The sequence below is a fragment of the Gymnoscopelus microlampas genome (assembly GCF_963454915.1).
Source record: "Gymnoscopelus microlampas genome assembly, chromosome: 12".
Taxonomy (NCBI): domain Eukaryota; kingdom Metazoa; phylum Chordata; class Actinopteri; order Myctophiformes; family Myctophidae; genus Gymnoscopelus; species Gymnoscopelus microlampas.
In genome coordinates this window covers 28085509-28107454 of record NC_139949.1, presented here as the reverse complement: position 1 = coordinate 28107454, position 21946 = coordinate 28085509, and the positions used below count along the sequence as shown (strand labels likewise).

Sequence of the window (21946 nt, the reverse complement as noted above, 5' to 3'; positions counted from 1 at the left end):
TGGTAAAGTCACTGCCCACCACCACGGAGGTTGTGGGTTCGAATTCACCGTGGTGCATCCAGCTTTGTCGGGCCCATGTTCGGGGCCGGGAAGCCGGGCGGAGAGGGTGATATTGGTCATTGCACGTACTCCTACGGGCTGGGGGCGGCACCTGTCAGCGGGGAGTGTTGGGTGGGAGGAGTAGAACGAAGGTTTCACGTCCTCCTGGTGGGGGCTCCTCACTGGCAGGTGAGTCAGTAGGATACGACAGCAGTGAAGAAATGTGTGTGGGGAGGAATCAATTGGCATAATGACTAAATTGGGGAGAAAAAGGTAAAACATTATTGGCTACTCATTGGCTAAAAATACAATAATTGTCCATTCCCAATCCCGATGAAGGACAGCGGACAGCCCACAAATCAAGGCTGTACACACACGTTCATGAATCTGACAGGTGTTTACTTAAGAGCAGACTTATACAAAAATATCGTAGAAATTTAACAAGGGCTTTGTGAATGACACCCAGTTTGAAATCCGCTGACTTGGTTGCCATGAAGATGCTCCATGCTCTGATTATAAATCTTTTACACAGTATACTGTAAATAGAAAATAGAAAAAAGGCACTCCAGAACTTGGTGTTTGTTGCAGCTGGGGCATTTAATGTGCAGATAAAACATCTGTTTTGTGCATCCTTCAGAGAGTAGAAGACAAAATGTCTGACAACATACAGCTCTAAGAGAAAAGACAAGATTGGGTGACAGATAATTCATCAAGTTTATTTTGAAAGAAATCGCTGTCACAGCTCGCCACCCTGCCCTCGGGCTGCCGTCTGCTAACTTCCTCGAAGGCAGGCAGGGAATTATAATATTGAAACAACTGACCTATCTTCTAGCCTAACTTTTGTTTTGTGGGCAGAATTAGATTAACCTCATAATTACAGCTTATTACTCAATAATTGACAACCCTGGTGAAAGAAATATTTTCTTGCGTTGTTGTTGCTGCTTTATTGTCTGATATTATTTGCCAGTCTCACTTTCAGTGACATTTGGTGTGGCACCGGACTGTAAATCTGAAATCAATCTGTAAGTCACAGACTAAGGGATTAGTTCTCAAATGTCAAGCTTTGGCTCTAGAATTGTTCATGTTCATGCCATTGGTCATATGAACTGTAGAGATGTCCTTAAAAACTATCTTTATTTGTCTCTGAGACTATATGTGGTGGTTTTAAATATAATAATCTAGTATTTCAAACAACCGGAAGCTGAAATGTAAGGTTGACTTTACTCTCAAACTGAGCCCAATCAATGTAACGTGTATTGGAAACTGACATGGCTAGTATTGTAGTATTCTATCACATATGGTAGAATTCAATTCAAACTAACTTATAGCTGCTTTGCTTTTCTATCATGAGGCAGTTCTATAAGGATAGCTTGTCTGTTGACCATTTAAGAATTAAAATACTCCTTTGGTGAAATAAAAAATCATATGAAGACTGAATCTGTATTTTTCACTATAAATGGTTAATCACAACTTAAACTCATTGTCTATTCACAAGCTAATACGCAGCAGCTGAGTCAGTGTAATTAGTGACCTGCTGCATAATAATGGCCTCATCATGTAAGGATGAAGGAGCACTGCACCTTGTTGCATCATTCTTACTCCATGCCTCTTTAGGAGAGACCCTGGCTGGGATACTTGAGATTCAGCTGAAGTTCTGTCTTAGGACATCATTGTACCACCATGATGTAACTGTTTTCCAAACCTGGTAACACTTAATATAGCCATCTTCAACCTGCTTTCTGTAAAAAACTAAACTAAACAAACTTCTGCTTAATCTTCAAATGTCTCTTTAGTGTCTTTAAAACCATCCTTCAGATTTATTTTGTATGTGCATACTGTATAGAGAGCTATTCCGATTTGGGAGTTTACAGTTTACAGTTTAGGCATTTAGCAGACGCTCTTAATCCAGAGCGATTTACAATAAGCAAGGACACAAGATAATACATCATAATACACATAATACATCAAATGCATAAAAATAGTAATCTAATAATAAAGTAATACATAAGTAAACCAATAATCTAATAATAACTAATACATACATAAACCAAGTATGTATTAAGAGTGAGAGAGTTAGTTATATTTGATATTTTTACAATTTACAATTTTGCTCTCAATGTGACAAAGTTCAAAGTCAGAATAAAGCCTGATTTACACTCGTTGCGTGTACTCCTTCGCAGTGTTGCTAATCGAAAACAGCAGATCTGCAAACTCACACACTAGTGAGTGAGCTTGTAGATCGGCTATTTTCAGTGGGCAACACCGGAGCACATCTGAGTATATATCACCCTTAAGTACCATGAACCTTTTTTCAATCCACAACAGGTTAAACTGGTTGAGCATTTAGAGTGCCTAGTATATTGTAACTTGGATGGAGCCGATGGCTTATCCAAGCTGCCTAACTGATGAAACAGAGCAGTGTGGTGGAGGTGCAGTTATAGTAGCATTTCCAGTTGCTATGGTATTGTTTGCATGAATTATGAATTGTGCACTTGGGACCAGTGGTAGAGCAGAGCATGCATACATGAAAATGCTAGCTGGGGCTGGCTATCTGGGCTGTGTGGGTTCAGATGGAGCATGAGAGAGATTAGATTAGCCCAACCACTCTCTGAAATGTATTTACCTCTATCATTCGTGGGGTAGGCTGAGTTCACTTAGTACGTGTCCTCAAAGTTGTTTGTTATTGCCTGTGTTAAATTACGTCTAACTTTTCACCTGAGTGTAGATGATTAGAATAGCTTGGTACAGAATGTTTTTATATTCATGTTTACTACAGACTGACTCTTGTCTTGTACTTATGTTGATATATCTATGGATTGGCAAATATATTTTGCTCACCTACTAAGAGGGCTTAGAAGATGAGCTGTGGTGGATTAGTAAGTAGATAAAACAGCAGACGTTTAATGGCACCACTGGGGCAACCGTCCTAGAATATAGAGAATACACCATTCTGTCTTCACTTTGAACAGGCAGCCGTTCCCCTCCCACTCTTCTACATCTCTCTCTTGCTCGCTCGCATACTCATCCTCTCATTATGTGCCCTCTCTCCGAGTCCTGTAGATGAAAACGTTCAACCATAATTTCAGGATTGGACTTTGTATCCAAATTTCATCAGTGTGCCAAACATACTGTAGGTTTATACTAATTATCACAATGATTTAGGTATATTATTTGCCCACTTTCTACCACGGCACTCCCTCTGAATTCTTAAGCACGTTCCAAATTTGAAGCCTCTGGATTTCTTCCATGATCGTTAATTGGACCACTCTCTGAAGACCAAAACAAAACAAGTCTTCTATCTATGTGACATTTAGTAAGTCTCATTTATAACGGCAAACATTATTGTGTAACCATGTGTCCCACTACTGACTGCAATTCTCTGATGATCTTTCTAGTTTTACTGTTATTTGTCCATTGACAACAAGGGTATCTGCTCCCTTAACCAGGTTGATCTCTGTGTGTCTGATCACTCATGCATTTTATTTGATTGTGTTTTCCAATGTGTCACAATGGGCCAGACACGCATTATGCACTTTACAATTTGTTTATGGAAATTATGCCTCAAATGTTTCCTCCATCTTTTTGGCTAATGTTAATATATTCCAACATTCAGATTATGAATGGTTTTAATCTTCTCTGCACCTCCACTTTAGATGCTGTAGCACCTTTTAAATCCAGAGTTAAGCATAATACAGAATTGTACTGGATCAATGAGAATATATGCAACTTTAAAAGAGAATGTAGGAGGGTTGAATGTAGATGGAAGAACACACGGCTTCAGGTTCACTAGCAACAGCTGAAAGTCTTAATGGCCTCTTTTACAATAAGTTGGTTAGAATTCAAGAGGTAAGTATCTTTCTAATCTAATTCATGCCAAAAATAAACATACAACAGTAGTCCTCGATTTTTTGTGACCAGCTCTTAAATCTGGTCAATTTTACAATAATGTTTAAATCCTCCAAAGTTCCAAGTGAATAATGTCTTTCATGTCTTTTGGGTTTATTGTTTTTAACTGACAAGGTGGTTGAATGTATCAGATCTTTGATATCTGCTCCGATATCACTGGTTGCCTGTGAGCTTCAGAAGATTTTATTGATCGCTTTTAAAGCCCTGCTCGGACAGGCTCCCAGTTAAGGCCCGTTCAAAGTCCCTAGATGGGTCTTTAACGTGCGTCAGGCGGTACGGGATTCCGTCCGTTCTTTACGGACACATGCATGGTCGCTCAGGAGAGAGAGATTGCACGTACCCAATGTTGCCATGTCTGCTTATTATAAGCGACTTTGGGCTTATTTTTCTGTATAGTTGCTTGTAAACAAACAAGCAATTTTTTATTGGTGGTTGCGGTTTTATTTGGGCTTGTTTCTAAAGTGTAGTTGCTTATTTGGGCCAATTATTATTTAAACCATTCTCTAATATATATTGTAGATCTGCTATTTTCATATGCAGTGGTGTAAACTTTGTAACTAAGTACATTTACTTGTACTGTACTTAAGTAAATGTTGAGGTAATTGTACTTTACTTGAGTATTTCCAATTTCCAATACTTTTACTCCACTACATCTCAGAGGCAAATATTGTACTTTTACTCCACTACAATTATTTGATAACTTTAGTTACTAGTTACTTTTCAGATATAAATGATGATATTATGAAACATACATCAACCACTTTAGCCCTATTTCATACATAAGCTATTTGAAAATAGCCGATCTACAAGCTCGTAGCTTGTAGATCTGCTATTTTCAAACATTTTTGTACTTTTACTTTTGATACTTTAAGTATTCTGATACCAATACTTTTGTACTTTTACTCAAGTACATTTTTAATTCCAAACGTTTACTTGTAACAGAGTACTTCTGCATTGGAGTAGTGATACTTTTACTTAAGTAAAACATTTGAGTACTTTTTCCACCACTGTTCATATGTGGCCAAGTCGATTCTTTTGGGCTTGTTTTCATAGACCTGGTTACTTATTTCTCTCACAAAGTCTGGCAACAGGTTACAATGCTATGAAACTAGCATTGTAGCCCAGTGGTACAACAGGCAAAACGTAGCGAACGTGCGTCGGCCTGACGGTGAATGTCGACTGAACGGACGGAAAAACGGGAGCCGTAACTGACGGAGGGGGAGTAAAAAACGACAACGCAAGGAGCGCCGGCGCTCGTTACGTATCCTTACGTCCGACTATGAATGATACTTAAGCCGGACACAGACAGACAGGGCGATACAGAGATGTTTGGATTTTTGGTTCTGGACAACCACTGGTCCAATCAAATTCCCACTCAGGACAACACACCCTATGGTCCTCAGCGATACACATGCCAAGTGTCAATCATTCAGACGTTGCTCAAGTTATGTTTGAGACAGGCTGCACACACACACACACACACACACACACACACACACACACACACACACACACACACACACACACACACACACACACACACACACACACACACACACACACACACACACACACACACACACACACATTCCGTGCATTCATAAATGGATGTATATGGTATGGTAACATATATTATTATTTGGTTATTTGGTTTTATGGTAAGCATTTGGTGACCTGGTTTGATGTCCTTTATAAATAGTTATTATTATTGTATTACAAAGCAGAGAGGAGAGACTTTGCTTGGGGTTCCTTTCTTTTGACTGTCCCCCCCACCATCCCCATTGTCTTGCCCCACCCCCCATTATGAGAGCGGTATAATATTCTGCCTCAACTCTGAGGATATCGTCATTAAACTGGGCTTTGAAGGATTCCATACACTTCAAACTAGCCATTTGATCTCCCCCTCACCTCACTACCACCCGACTGATCTGATCCACCATTGTGATGGATTCTGAAGCGCAGAGCGATGGGCGGAAGAGAGAAGAGAAGACATAGTGAGGCAGGGGTCAGGGAGGAAGTTCGGGGCAGAGACGGTTATTTTATCCTCCGTACCTGACCCTGTTACCAGCTACTAAATACCCCCCACACCCCCACCCTCGGGGCATTTAACTACTATTTCATTGTGAGACAGAGAGAGAGAGAGGCGAATAGTGGAGAGAGAAGGGGCTTTTGTGTGGCTGATGGGACTGCTGCCTTTAATATGGGACCCAAGCCCCCAAGCTAGAGAATCGAGGAGTGAAGATGAAGATGGCAGAGCATCAATCTCCTGTCTCATGTACAGTACAGAGTTGAACTATAGGCCCTCTTGACATGCACTCATCATCAGTGTGGTTGTGTAGAGGAGATGTGTGATGATGGTACACACGCTCTGTGTTACACACACATAGTTGTGCCTCTGCTTTGCAGGAATCGGCGCTGCTGGGTAGCTACACAAGTGATGTGTGTGTGGGTGGGGGGGGGGGGGGGGGTAGGCTGCCAGATTGATGTTTGATTGCTTAATTAGCCTATAAAGGGAACACGGTTCATAACCCCTCATCACTGATGAGTGATGTTTGGTTTTCATTTTTAAAGGCTTTTCTTTTACCCGTGCTGTCTGTGTCTTTTGATTTGAACAATACTGCAGGCTGCTTGCTTTGTATAGTGTTGTTGAAGTGGCTTTGTGTGGAGCCGTCGTCTTCAGAGCAATGTGACTCTTAAAATAGAAACGAATTCCCCCAGTTGTACCATAGCCACTAACACTGGTAACTTACATAAGATGATGTGTGTGCTTCTATACCAGAGGTTGTGCGTAAAGAAGTTTCTCCTTTGGGAGGCCAGTCTGCCTCCACCTGCGTTCCATGAACTATACTAGGTGTGAAACTCCAAGTGTGATTTATGTGTATGTCAACTAGGCTGCATGAGAACTTTATTTAACCTCATTGCGGATGAAAGATTCCCCCTTTTTTATTGATTGTCCTGTGTTAATAACCAAAAGTTGTTTAGGTACAATGAAAGTCAGATGTGTTCAGCATATTTGAAATGCAGAAGAATGCTTATGGCCCACATGGCTGAGCTATTTTGGGCAATGTCTTCCATCAAAAGCCAATTGAGTATTGGTGTTGGTATATGCACATCCTTATCGCAGAGGCGCCATTATTCCTGCAGCACGCAGGCCTCTAGCTCACAATAACCATCAGTGGCATGAACATGGATTTGGGAGATTTGGGATCATGGAGACTTGCGCTACCTGTTGTTGTGACTCTGTATAGGGCTGGGCGATATGACTTCAAATCAATATGCATGATTATTTCAAACTTATGCCTAGATTGCGATTAATGAACGATTGTTAAACATTTTATAGAACTGCCCACAAAAAGATCGGAAACAGAAATTAGGTCAATTATTTCTCCCTTTTGATAATACCAATATTGTATTTTGTATATTTTTTATTGTTGATTAGTCACCTTTACAATGAGGTACAGCTTGTAACGATCGGCCATTCGTGGAATGAGCCAAACACAGCTAAGCGTGTGGGTAGCGCCCCAAATTTCTTTCCCAAAATCCCCTGCAATATTGTTCTGTTGGTATTCACCCTTGTTTTGAGTTGCTTGGTGGATTGGATGATTGCACTCTCCCACAGTAATACAGGAAAAACAACACTCATTGGCCATTTTTAATTACTTTTATACATTTTGCTGTAGGATGGCATCCCATTCCTCAACCAGGATTTGTTGCAAGTCAGCCAACGTTCTGTTGGTCACTCCAGCACGTACAGCACGCCCAAGGTGATCCCACAAGGGCTGGACTCAGGCAGGTCATTCCATCCTCTCCACTCCCAAATTCTGGAGGTACACTGTGATGATCCTGGCTCTGTGTGGTCAGCTTGGGCGTGCTGTACGTGCTAGAGTGACCAACAGAAACAAGTTGGTTCATTGATGAAGGATACTTTGGGTTTATTCATCATTCCCAAGCCATCGGTGGGCTTTGGGCTCCAGGTGGTGCAGCAGGTGGTGGTTAGTGGCTGTGACAGGGAGGCAAGCTGCCTGCAGGGTCCTGGCCAGAGTGGAGCCAGGCCAGGGCAACCGCTGTGGATGTGGTGTAGAAAAAGGCTTGAAAATCCATTCTTAGGGAGATATGCAGCAGACGCACGCACACACGCTCGCTCGCACACACACGCGCGCATGCGCGCGGCACACACACACACACACACACACACACACACACACACACACACACACACACACACACACACACACACACACACACACACACACAGCTCTTACATTGTCCTGGCAGACAGTTGAGGCTCCTGCAGGGATTCAAGAAGAGAAACAACAGGTTGTGTTGCTATGCCTGTTGCCTATGGTTCCTGCAGTATGAACCCATTTCCTGCTCTGTGGTTGGTTCTGGCCTTGTGGGATGAACTTTTGCCCAAACCAAAAACCCCCTCACACTCCCCACAAAACAGACACACACACACACACACACACACACACACACACACACACACACACACACACACACACACACACACACACACACACACACACACACACACACACACACACACACACACACACACACACACACACACACACACACACACACACACACACACACACACACAATGTGGCCCATAGCTGTGTGTGTGTGTGTGTGTGTGTGTGTGTGTGTGTGTGTGTGTGTGTGTGTGTGTGTGTGTGTGTGTGTGTGTGTGTGTGTGTGTGTGTGTGTGTGTGTGTGTGTGTGTGTGTGTGTGTGTGTGTGTGTGTGTGTGTGTGTGTGTGTGTGTGTGTGTGTGTGTTGCTCCCACTGGACTCAAACTGGAAGTTCGCTCCAGTTCAGTTATCTTCCTATACGGTATGAGAGAGAGAGAGCAATGTGTTGGACTGTACTGGAGGGATCCCCCACAATGTTTTCATTTACCACGATTCTGAAAACTCAACACCACATTAAAGCCTTACTCTGCAGCAGGGAGGCCCTTGTCTCTCAGGCACAGGAAGAGAAATCTGCATTCCCGATCACAATGAGAACCAGTCTAATGTTACTGTACGACTCCCTTTGGGATAGCGATTAAAGCAAAGTCCTGTTTTAATCTATGGGTAATACAGATACAAGGCTCTGGAATCCAATCAGTATTCATCATCTACTCTATTAGGGTTAATTACTCTCAAATACAACAGATGGGGAGAGAAACTGTAAAATCAGTACACATTATCTCTGAAGTCATGTGATCAAGATATATCAGTCAGATTTCTCATATACCGTTCCAAATGTGTCTAAAACTGTCATTGAAAATTTGCGGTAGACAGACAACCCTGCTCTCAGAGGAGCACACTTTTCTAGTTTCTAGTTGTTTTCTGGATTCTTTGATGTGGTATTTTAGGGTAGAATTCTACCACAACTGTGTAACCTAATAATAGTGTGGTATAATATGTTTTGTAATTGATTGATTGATTGATTGATTGCTTTAAATTGCTTTAATTTGCATTTCCAGTAACAATACATGGTAATCATAACATGCAATATAAACTGTGTCGCTTGACCCAGACATGACCATTTATATGAAACATACTCATATACTATACATAAACATCGACTTGCTTAAGGTTGCTGATCCGGTCTGTGTCTAGAGCGGATACGGAAAAGGTGTGTGTGTGTGTGTGTGCAAAAAAGATTCTCATCCATTCATACTCGTTTGATTGAATCCAATATCACAGCTAGATGGCATGTTTAGGAGGTGAGTAGCCAGCCTAGCCTACAACCTACAACAAACCTTTCTACTATTGTGAAGTGATTCCATTTGCCTCAAGTGCAATATTCCTTTGTTTTGCCTCCAGCTAATTGTGACGTACTGTAAATTATGTAATCAATGACGTTGGTGCAAAATGGATCCATATTTCTCTTAATTTATGCTCCGTCTTATGATGGTGTCGCACACCTAAAATTGCACATCTATCGTGACACAATTTTCAGTGCTCGACGCCAGCTCACAATGAAGTATAAATCAGGCTTCAGAACGTCAGTGTGTGGTCGGGAGGGCAAGGGGAATAAGGAATCGTCCTGTGTCCTCTTGAATGTCACGTCCTATCTGCAGCCCATCCCCAAGGCACGAATGGACACTTGTCAGGTGATTGATCTCTGCTGCTCTCTCACCTTCATCTCCTCTCCATCTTGTATTCACTCTGCATATTCAGCTCTGTCAGCCATTGAGAGGACTGTCAGACACTTGGCCACGCACGCGCGCGCACACACACACACACACACACACACACACACACACACACACACACACACACACACACACACACACACACACACACACACACACACACACACACACACACACACACACACACATGCACAGCAGAGCACACAATTAAACATGTATAATTATGAACACCCGTGCATGTGTGTATTTGCAGACTGTGCACACATAAACACAGCACACATGCCAGCACGTATAATTATGAACATGCATGTGTGTGTGCACAGACTGCACATATACACACACTGTCTGGCCCGCCCAGTGATGATCAATGAGGAGATGGATCTATTATTCAGCACATTAATTTAGAGGGGAGGTAGGGTGAGGGGGGTTGTATGAGTGTTCTGACAGCGTTGTAAGGTTTCCTCTAAACGTGTGTGTGTGTGTGTGTGTGTGTGTGTGTGTGTGTGTGTGTGTGTGTGTGTGTGTGTGTGTGTGTGTGTGTGTGTGTGTGTGTGTGTGTGTGTGTGTGTGTGTGTGTGTGTGTGTGTGTGTGTGTGTGTGTGTGTGTGTGAGTGAGAGTCAGGACCACCAGAGACAAGTCATGTTACAGATCTAATGGGGCTGCCAGGAACAGAATATGACAAAAGCTGGATCAGTGACTGCTGCTAGTTTACTGAATGATGATCATTGATGGGGTTGTGGGACAGAAAGAGAGGACCTTGGCGGGCAGCATTAGGATACGCAAAACACCCACCCACCCGCACACACACTGGCTGAACAATATGGCAAACTCATCACGTCCACTTATCAGTGGATTTACAGTGCCCTCTCACTTCACCTTGTATTCTCTTCTTCACAGTGACCTATTACATTGTTAAAGTGGTCTGGGTATTTCTCTCAAGGGTATTGGCACTGAGCAATAATGTGGGCGACCTGTTTTTCTCCACGTATACTGTAATTTCAGTGTGATGGTGATGACAAAAAACATTTGTATCCTAAAGCCCTGCCCTGAAATATGGTGAATCAGTAGAGAAAGGCAAAGTGTGTTGCCATGTCTATCGTAGACATCCCAACTGAGGAGAACATTATATTATTGTCTGTGGATTACCATTTTTTACTTCCTTATAGGACGACTTCAGCCATTTTCATCTTCATATAATTGGTCCTCACTAATGCTCATGATAAAATGGTAAAAAGAAAAGGCCTCCTCTGAGACACAGACGGGTTAATCTGAGTTCCCAGAAGTTTTCGCCAGCTCTCGCATACAAACGGGAGGGGCGAGGAACTTCTGGGCCAGAGCCCTGGTATTTGGGGGCGGGATGTAACTTACGCTCAGAATCTGAGCGGACACACCTCTTACCGGTCTGAGAGCTGTGCAACTCGTCTAAAAAGTCCGACGAGAGGCAAACAGCAGTACACAACAATGGCGGCTGCAATTTCTCAAGGGGAAATTGCTTCCCGTCGCTCCTATTTACATGCAACACCCACTGCATGTGGATCTCGCCCCCTTTTCTTCATTGGCTGTTGATTTGAATCAGAACGCAGTGGCCGCGCCCCTGCTGTCCAGGCTTTCAGCCGAAGCCTCCCAGACTACAGACGGGTAGACAAAAATGGTACCATATTATTATAAGGAGCATCAGTCCTTTAATGAAAAAGGAAATTAGCAAGCCACCTTTGGAATGTGACTTTGTTACTTGGCGGTTGGGTGTGTTTTTGTGTCACTGTTATTGGTCTTCAACATGATGTAATCAGTTAATTCCAGGAAGCTACATTTGTACTTTATCTCATGATAATGTTTGGATGACAACTGCATTATGACAGAATGCTAGAGGCGCATTACCTGTATGGTTGGAATATATACTGTAGTAGAGTAATATAATATATACTGTACTTATGGTAGCCTGAGTGATGAAAATGTGTCGGAAATTTCCTGAGAGGATGGCCTTGCATAGTTGTATTTTAATGTTTTGAAACAGATAGAGAAGGAATACAAGGTATGGAAAGAAAAAGAAAAAAAGACCAATAGGAAATTGTGGACAACAGTCTCAGAAAAAGTAATTTCCTCTCTTCACAACGTTGAGTCTCACAAATGCAGCTCCCTCTCCTTCGTAGCGTGCTGTTTGAGTGGACAGACTAGTTATCGTCGCTGTCGGGAAACCTCCTATCTCCATATTTTTACTTTTTGTGTTTTTTTTTATAAATGAATGCCCTACTTGATCATACTACAGCGTCACACAAAAGCATCAAAAGTAGTAGAACCACAAGCTCGAAACGCAGGGCAAGGGGAATCCTGAAAAGTAACTGTTTCGTACATATGAGGTTTCCACTGACAGCGACGTTATGCAAACATAATTAGAATCTATTTAGGAAACATCTCTGAAAGGGCCAGCGCTGTTAGAAACTCATTTTCTACTAGATGAACCCATCGTAAAACATTGTACTGTACAGTCTCTTTCATTTTTCTAACTTGTCTATAAGTAAAAGTCCTAATGATTATGAGTTGTTTCAGCCACAGTGATACACATGACACACACATGTGTACACACACACACACACACACACGCACACACACGCACACACGTACACACAAAGATAATGTATATTCACTCCCTAATGCCAAACATACTGTACGAGTTGATTAATTGGGACAACACTAATTGAAAATGTTGGTTGTTTATGTCAAAATAATAGTGTGCTGCTTCAATGCCCTTTATTAGTCTCCGGGGCTGTGTTTAAAATGGCATGTTGAAAATGTCATGTGAATGAAGCTATTACGGGTTAATTAGCGTTCTGAAAAACTGACATAATGTACCAATAGCAGCTGGCTAGAGTGCTCACAGTTAGGAAACATCAACGTTTACAATAACCATTACATGGGAATAAGTGTTACGTTCTTTCACTGCACGCTGTGCTAAACACTGTTTATTGGGCCGAATGTACTACTAGTACATTTTAACATCACAATATATAGTTTAGGGAGTGTGTTGTGGCCTTTATAGCGATAGGGAGTAACTCCCAGCTCCTTTTTATGAGAGGGAATGTACCTTTTAATGTGTCACAGTTGTGAAAAGATATATATCGAGCTGGGAGGTAGGCCTAGGCTACCCACTGGGAGCCCGCCAGGCAAGCCGCTCTCAGGTAGTATGGGGGTAAAAAGAGATATCCCTATGCATAAATGAATATTATTTCAGTGAGACAGAGAGAAGAACAAAGCCCATAGGAGTTAATGGCTTCTCTATATCTGGCGAGAACATTGCTCTCCCCCCTCATCTGCTCATGCTGAAGAAGTGGTTGTATTAGCAGCACAGCAGAGGACTGAGGGCTCATTTATACTTAGGAGTAGAGCCGCGTTGCTTCCCTAAAAGAACCAATTTGATCTGAAAAACGATATACGCATATATTCTTGTTGAGCGACATGGTCGTATGACAGTGTAAATGAGGTGTTCCTCTGCAGCTTCTGTTCTGCCCATGTCCTGTGATCGTTTAACTTGTCCCCAGCACCGTTCAGAAACATCTCCAGTGTGCTAATGACATCTCATCTCAGGAGCACAATGGGATTATTTTATCCATCTTTAATGTTGACAGTCTTGTTGACGTCTTTGTTTTAAGATCTAACATACAGTACTAGCTAACCATACTTTTCTTTCTGTCTTTCTTTCTTGTGTGTTTTGAACATCATTACAATAAAACTACAACAAAAAAAAGACAAAGAAATTGTATCTTATATCATGACCACTTTTAGCTTCTTCCTTATTTCCTCTCTTCTGTTCCAACATCTCCATCAGTTAAAGGTATTCACGGGTCCACCCGAACTGAAAATACCCGACATTACTCGGTTCCGAGTCGGTTCAGATTCTATGAAATGCACTACTGCCATTGGTCTGTAACGACCAATGGCAGTTTTTATTTACTTACCCACGATTTTATAACCCATTTTTTCACCCTGGGCGCTACTCTCCCTCTGCCAGCCTAGGGAGAGCCAGAACTGAGCTCATGCCTTCTTCAATGCATGAGGAGCTAGCAAGCCGCTTCTTATCACCTGACAGGGGGGAGGTTCCCCGGTTAGATGTAGCGCGTGGAAGGAACACGTTATTCCAACCAGTTCCTTTCCCCTCCATCAGGCGCCCCGGCTGACCAGGGGGAAGCTAGTATCGGAAACCCATGCCTTTTTTTGGGGGGGAAGCAGTATAGAGACGAGGATTACTGCATGTCTTTTGTGTGGGATTCATTTGTATGTTTATTTTATTTATTGACTTGTGATTTTATAATTACGGGGCCAGAGCTCAGCTCTGGACCTGTTTTGTTATTGGCAGTATTCTGTCTCTTCTGCCACTTTTCGCAGTTCTGGCTGAACCGCGCTGTCGCTTTTTACGAAACTCGGCCATATGGTAGATGGTCATGAAAAACGATCAAAAAATAATTCTCACAATCTTTCGTCCAAAGGTGGCGCTATAGCACTCAATTGAAAATGCCAACTTTGACCAGGTACAACTCATGCCCTGTTTGACCTACAGCCATGAAACTTGGATACACATATGCGTCTCCTCATGCTGAACAACTTTCACCCTCTGACTTTTGACCTCTGACCTTTAGATCTCCCACCATTTTGAATTATATGAAAAACAGTCATTGGCTCCTAACTTCTGCATTTTTTCACTTATGGAAAATCCGTTGGACTTTTTTGTAGGCAGAGGTCCAAAGTTCAAGTGTTAAACGTTTCGTGCAGATTGCTCAAAAATCCCAGGAGGAGATAGATTTTAACTAACAGTTTTATGAAAATTATTCATCTGTGCCTAAAACATACATGCAGACTCACATTTCTTTGAAACTTTGCAGAAATGTACAGGGTCATTCCAAATATCACTGAAACCAATCTTACTCCAATTGGCCAAAAGGGGGCGCTATAGCAATTTTTTGAAAAGGCAGACTTTAAACAGGCATAAGTCATGCCTCGTTTGGCCGAAAGTCGTGAAACTTGCTTACACATGTGCCTTGACTCATGAGGAACACACGTATCGATTTGACCATTAAGCTCCGCCCTTAGATTTTCCGCAATTTTAAGCAGTTTGAAAAATACTTGTTTTTGCCAGTTCTGGCTTAACCGTGCATACGCTTTTTACGAAACTCGGCCATATGGTAGATGCTCATGAAAAACTACCAAGAAATAATTCTCACACTCATTCGTCAAAGGGTGGCGCTATAGCACTCAATTGAAAGTGCCAACTTTGAACAGGTACAACTCATGCCCTGTTTGACCTACAACCATGAAACTTCGATACACACATGCGTCTCTTCATGCCCGACAACTTTCGTGGTCTGACTTTTGACCTCTGACCTTTAGATCGCCCACCATTTTGAATTATATGAAAAACAGCCATTAGCTTATAACTTCTGCATTTTTTCACTTATGGAAAATCCGCCGCTTTTGTTTTGTCGGCAAAGGTCCTAAGTTCATGTGTAAAATGTTTTGTGCAGATTACTCAAAAATCCCAGGAGGAAATAGATTTTAACTATTGCAGTTTTATGAAAATTATTCATCTGCCCCTAACACATACATGCAAGACTCACATTTCTTTGAAACGTTGCAGTAATGTAGAGAGTCATTCCAAATATCACTGAAACCAATCTCACTCCAATTGGCCAAAGGGGGGCGCTATAGCAATTTTTTGAAAATGCAAACTTTAAACAGGCAAAAGTCATGCCTCGTTTGGCCGAAAGTCGTGAAACTTGCTTACACTTGTGCCTTGACTCATGAGGAACACATCTATCGCTTTGACCAGTAAGCTCCGCCCTTAGATTGTCCGCAATTTTGAGCAGTTTGAAAAACACTTAAACCCTAACCCTAACCCTAACCCTAACCCTAACCCACAATCTCAAGGTCGCCAGTTCAAGCCTCACTTGATGCAGACTTAATTTAAGTTGAATTGCAAACAACATGACTGTATCAATGAATACATGTGCAAATGGTAAAGATAACCTGAAATGCTTATTTGAGAGTACGTTTTTTCAACGTATGACATACTTCATTCTGAAAATAGCTGATCTACAATCTCACAACTTTTCATGGTTTGTGAGCTTGTAGATCGGCTACTTTCACTAGTTTTGGTTCTGAGGAGATGTACAATTTCTTCATTGGTAAATGGTTTGTGAACGAGTGATCTTAGTGTTAGTGAAACAGGGGCTTGGTTCATGAAAGAAGGCAAGAGTTTATGATCTTGCCTTGAACTTTCTGTTAATGGCAGTAGGTTGAGATGTCCAATCAAACCATTATGTTTCCATCTCTCTCTCTCATCAATCTATTGTTTCCATGTCACTCTCTCTCTCTTCAATCTATTCCGTTTCCATGTCTCTCTCTCTCTCTATTCACTGGCCCCGTATTATCGCTGCTTGCAGCTATATTATTACTTAGATTTTACTGCTTTGTGTATTTTCTTAGCCCCTACCTCCCTCTCCCTCAAGAGACCTTGCCACTTGCCAGGCCGACGTAAATAATAATTTGTTCTTAATTGTCTTTGCCTCGTCAAATGAAAAAGAAACAAAGAAGCATAAACTCCCTCAGCATTAAGGCTGTGACTTTAGGCCCAACATGAATGTAAGGCTTCCACACTTGTAAAATAGGTCCGTTTTAGAGTGCAGTACATGTCAAGTATTCAAGTGGAAAATATTCCATCAGTATTTTCCGGCAACTTTTAATTGAAGCACCTTATCAGTGATCCATTGTAAAAGGACCTGCAATAATTAAAATTACAAGTCAATGCCACTTGAAGGAGTTTCCACAAGACTCTCAACCCTCCTCCCCCAACTGTGTGACCAAAGGTGAGGATGTGTATAATTGCATGTCTGCAGTCTTTGCTGAAAAGACGCGAGTGTGCTTCCCCTAGATAAATTTGAGGACAGGTTTTAAAAGCGTTAATGCCACCTTCCTCGTAGCCCCTTCACATTTTGCTGCTTCACTTTACCTCCGTGCACAACTCCCAGAACAAGCTAATTAAATCTTCACTCAGGCGTGGAAATGGCTCCTCTTTCTACCTCCCTCCATCCGCGTCAGTCACATCAGGGACATGCATAATGACACTTGTATTAGGTCTGTGATTCCCTCATGCGTGTTAGACATTTCTCTCTGATCACTGCCGCCTGCATGCTAATCACATGTGGGACTCGTACTGCTGTGTGGGTGTGTGTGTGTGTGTGTTTCAGTATTCACAATTTGGCTGAGTTGTATTAAAGTTTGAGAACCAGTGTGAGTGGCTAACAATGGGGCACACAGATCAGACAGACAGCAGCAGGCAGCTGGACGTGCTCTGGGAAATCATCTACACGCACACACACACACACACACACACACACACACACACACACACACACACACACACACACACACACACACACACACACACACACACACACACACACACACACACACACACACCACCCTCAGGCTAGCCCTGTGCACTCCCACCTATCTGCCACTCATGTGTCCATCTTTAAGGCAACGGCAGGGTGCAGGTGATTGGTCAGTCTAAATATTGAAAGTTGTGTAATTGGCCATTGGAGAGTATTGTTGTAATGTAATTGTGCATAATGTTAGTGCTTCAGATCATGCGTCTTCATTGTGGATCAGCCTTGTTGTGTATGTTGATCCTAGTTGCTAAGTGATTATTGTATTGATTACTGGAGAACTGGTGTCATCGTCCTCTCTTTCACTGTGTGTGTGTGTGTGTGTGTGTGTGTGTGTGTGTGTGTGTGTGTGTGTGTGTGTGTGTGTGTGTGTGTGTGTGTGTGTGTGTGTGTGTGTGTGTGTGTGTGTGTGTGTGGTACACCCCATATTTAGCACAAACATGGGAAGAATTCTCATTCTACTACTCTGCCACTGCAATGTGGAATGCCCTGACATCATCCATTAAAGGACTAGTTTCTTTCAAAATTGGCCTGAAAAAGCATCTAACAGGAAACTACAAGTGGAGTTTAATAGATATTACTCGTCTCCGCCAGGCCGAAGGTGTGGCCGAGACTATGTTTTGCACCCTGTCCGTCCGTCCGTGTGTCCGTCTGTGAACAGCTAATCTCTGGCACCGTTGGCTGTGCACGCACACTCCCTGGATGCCAGAGCAGAACCTCTGCCCCAAATCTTTCACTTCTGCCTGTTAGTGCCACCGAGAGGCCGATTTTTCAAAACATTTGTTGATATATGACTCTGTTTGTTTGTTTATTTTGTCCAAACATCACGCAAATCGGTACACAGTATCTATAAAGTCAAGTGATCATGACGGATCTGTCAGATTTTTCATATTCCATCCTGAATTCCGAACATTGCTGGCCCAGAATAACATACCTGACCTGTGCTCCGAGGTGCACATTTTCTAGTCCCATTGAAATGAGGGGTCATACACTGCTACAGTTTTTTTTTCTTTTTTTTCTTTTTCTCCTCTGTAAATATAGCTTTGTATTTGTTGATGACGTGTTTTAATGTGTTAATATTATATGCTCTGTTCATGAATTGAATACGTAGAATCACAATGGAAACAAGTCTCCAGGACTTTTTTGTGTTATCATTTTAGCCAAAATGCTTTACTGTACTGAAGTATTCAATCAATCAAACAAACAAAACAAAAAGTGCAACTTGCTGCAGAACATCAGAAAGCAATAAAACGTGTCTAACTTCAACGATGTACCAATACAAAACCAACCAATTGTTAAATTGATTCATCACTCTGCTTACTGTGGAAATGTTGTTTGGTCATTGGAGCTACATGAAAAAAAGTAAGAAATGTATTTTACAAACCGTGGCAAAAGTTGTTTTAATATACGTGACATCGCTGTGTGTGTGTGTGTGTGTGTTCCAGACCAGTGCAGTGTTGTGCTCCGGAGGATGTGCTCTGCTAGCAGTCAGCTCCCTGTTGGCCATCATCACCATGTTCCTGCCCAGTGGAGGATGTGAAAGGAGGTTCTGCACCTTGGCTGGCTACATGCAGATGGCTGCAGGTTAGTGCAGGGCACACTCTCTCTCTCTCTCTCTCTCTCTCTCTCTCTCTCTCTCTCTCTCTTTCTCTTTCTCTCTCTCTCTCTCTCTCTCTCGCTGTTCTTGTTGTTGTTGTCAGGGGTGGTTCATGTCAGGTTTTTGAGGGCCATAATGATTTAATTATTTAACAACTATTTTGGGCATTTTATTCTAGGCAAACGCATTGTGGGCTTGTAGATCGTCTACTCGTTTACTACTACTATTCGTTGTAGGACAAATTATATAGGGCTAATCATACTGGTTAAACAATTGACAGTTGAAAGATTTTCATTGCTCCCATGCTTCCTGTCTTCAGTGAATCTCTAACCACACTACTACAATCTACAACACACGCTGATAACGATGCCAGTCATCAGAGCTGGATAGAGGAGCTGACTTTAGTTACCCATCAGTCAAAAACCCTGAGGACAGCTGCTGCTATGGCAACGGGAGGTTGTGCAGTAGTGGTGGGGGTGCGGGGTGCGATAGATTTAGAGCTTGCTGTAAAAAGACAATTACAGCCCCTTAACACAGGTCATTGGTTCAGGGCTACATGTGACTTATCAGGCCGCTGCTTTCATTCAAGTAGGCCCATAAACAAAACATGGTCGCACCACAGTGCTTTAACGTTAACAACCCCATAATACACCGAATCACATGTTGAAAAGGTATGCCAGCCTTTACCCACTTCCCCTGTGCTGTGGACCCATTTTAATTGCAATATATACACACCTTGTTCTGTATTTAGCATAAAAGAATTGTATGGATGCTTTAGTGGGGTGAATAGTGAATATTAACCACTTGAACCCCAGCATTCCTGTTCTGGGGTGAACATTCGCAAAAAAACGTCGATCTACAAGCTCAAAATGTGTCGCGTTGCGATGCACTTTGAGCTTGTAGATCGGCTGTTTTTGGTGGCGTAGATGGAAAAAGTGGGCCGACTACAGTCCGTTTACTAGAGGGTTTTAAGTTAAAAGTGACCCTACAATTTACATTTTTGTTTGACCCTTGAAGGGCACTGTGTACTGTATGCTGCCCTTCTTCACACAGACTGTCACATTCACTTTATTTCATTTTTTTATGTACTTAAAAAACATGCAATATTGTGCTTCATTGCAGTAACTTTATGGGACATAAAATAAGACAACCAGGCATTAACCACATGAAACTTAGTGTCCCTCTTCTGGGCATGTCATAAGAGGTGAACATTTGGCAAAAATAGAGAGCATTCACTAGAAATAGTAGATCTACAAGCTCACATCGCAACGCAGTGTGAGCTTGTAGATCAGCTATTTTCTGGAGAGAGATTTGCACTAGATATCTATATTTTATTTTAACGGTTTTATAGAAAGGAAACTATTTCAACAAACGAGAATAAAAGAGAAATAATATAGCTGCAAGCAGCGATAATACGGGGCCAGGAGAGAGAAAGAGAAATGATAATTCCTTTAACAGGTCAGTTCATGAAAGTCCTTGCGGTCTTGTTTCCAATGAGGGCCTGTGAGCAATTAGGGGTTAAGAGTCTTGCTCAGGGACAAATTTCATTTCTTCGACACATTTGCTGACCTGGCCTGGAATCGTACCTGGGTCAACCAGAGCCTCTGGCTCCCTAACCACTCAGCTATGGCCGACCCTGAGTGTGTGTGTGTGAGAGAGAGAGAGAGAGAGAGAGAGAGAGAGAGAGACGGAATAGATTGAAGAGACAGAGAGAGAGACATGGAAACGGAATAGATTGAAGATAGAAACGGAATAGATTGAAGAGAGAGAGAGAGAGCCATGGAAACGGAATAGATTGAGTCATGTTTTTTGCAATTCAACTTAAATGAGTCTGCATCAAGTGAGGCTTGAACCGGCAACCTTGCGATCGTGAGGCACTCTTAGGTAGCTGCAACACTACCTATAGTGCTATAGCTTTGTCCAGGCTGATATTGTCTGTTGAGGATCACAAACTCTTGCCTTCTGTCATGACCCAAGCCCCTGTTTCACTAACACAAAGATCACTCGTTCACAAACCATTTACCAATGAAGAAATTGTACATCTCCTCAGAACCAAAACTAGTGAAAGTAGCCGATCTACAAGCTCACAAACCATTAAAAGTTGTCAGATTGTACATCGGCTATTTTCACAATGAAGTATGTTATACATTGAAAAAACATACTCTCATTGCTATCTGAAAAGTTGTGAGATTGTAGATCAGCTATTTTCACAATGAAGTATGTAAAAAACACTCAATTAATTATTTCATGTTATCTTTAACAATTGCAGATGTATTCATTGATAGTCATGTTGTGTGAAATGCAACTTAGATGAAGTCTGCACCAAGTGAGGCTTGAACCTGTGACCTTGAGGTAGTGAGACATACACTTAAGCGGGAAGCTATTAAACCAACAGACAAACCTCTGAAAAAAGAGATCAAACTGATCATACAGTTTCATGCAAATAGCTGAAAAATCCTGGGTTTAAGTGTTTTTCAAACTGCTCAAGATTGCTGACAATCTAAGGGCGGTGCTTACTGGTCAACGTGATAGATGTGTTCCTCATTAGTCAAGGCACATGTGTAAGCAGGTCTAATGGCTGTCGGCCAAACGAGGCATGACTTTTGCCTGTTTAAAGTTTCAATTTTCAAAAAATTGCTATAGCGCCCCCGTTTGACCAATTGGAGTAAGATTGGTTTCAGTGATATTTGGAATGGCCCTTTACATTTCTGCAAAGTTTCAAAGAATGGTAAGTCTGCATGTATGTGTTAGGGGCAGATGAATAATTGTCATAAAACTGCAATATTCATTGGCTCATTAAAGCTTCATTTTTTCAC

At 42.0% G+C, this 21946-nt stretch overlaps 1 protein-coding gene across 1 annotated transcript in view; it reads left to right on the top strand.

Annotated features, from left to right (window-relative positions):
* lhfpl7 (LHFPL tetraspan subfamily member 7) overlaps positions 1-21946 on the top strand; it is a 113289-nt gene that overhangs the window by 9975 nt on the left and 81368 nt on the right. The window contains exon 2 of the mRNA XM_084075288.1: positions 18979-19117. Within this exon, the coding sequence (XP_083931414.1) occupies positions 18979-19117 (139 nt within the window). The remainder of the gene's footprint in view (positions 1-18978; positions 19118-21946) is intronic.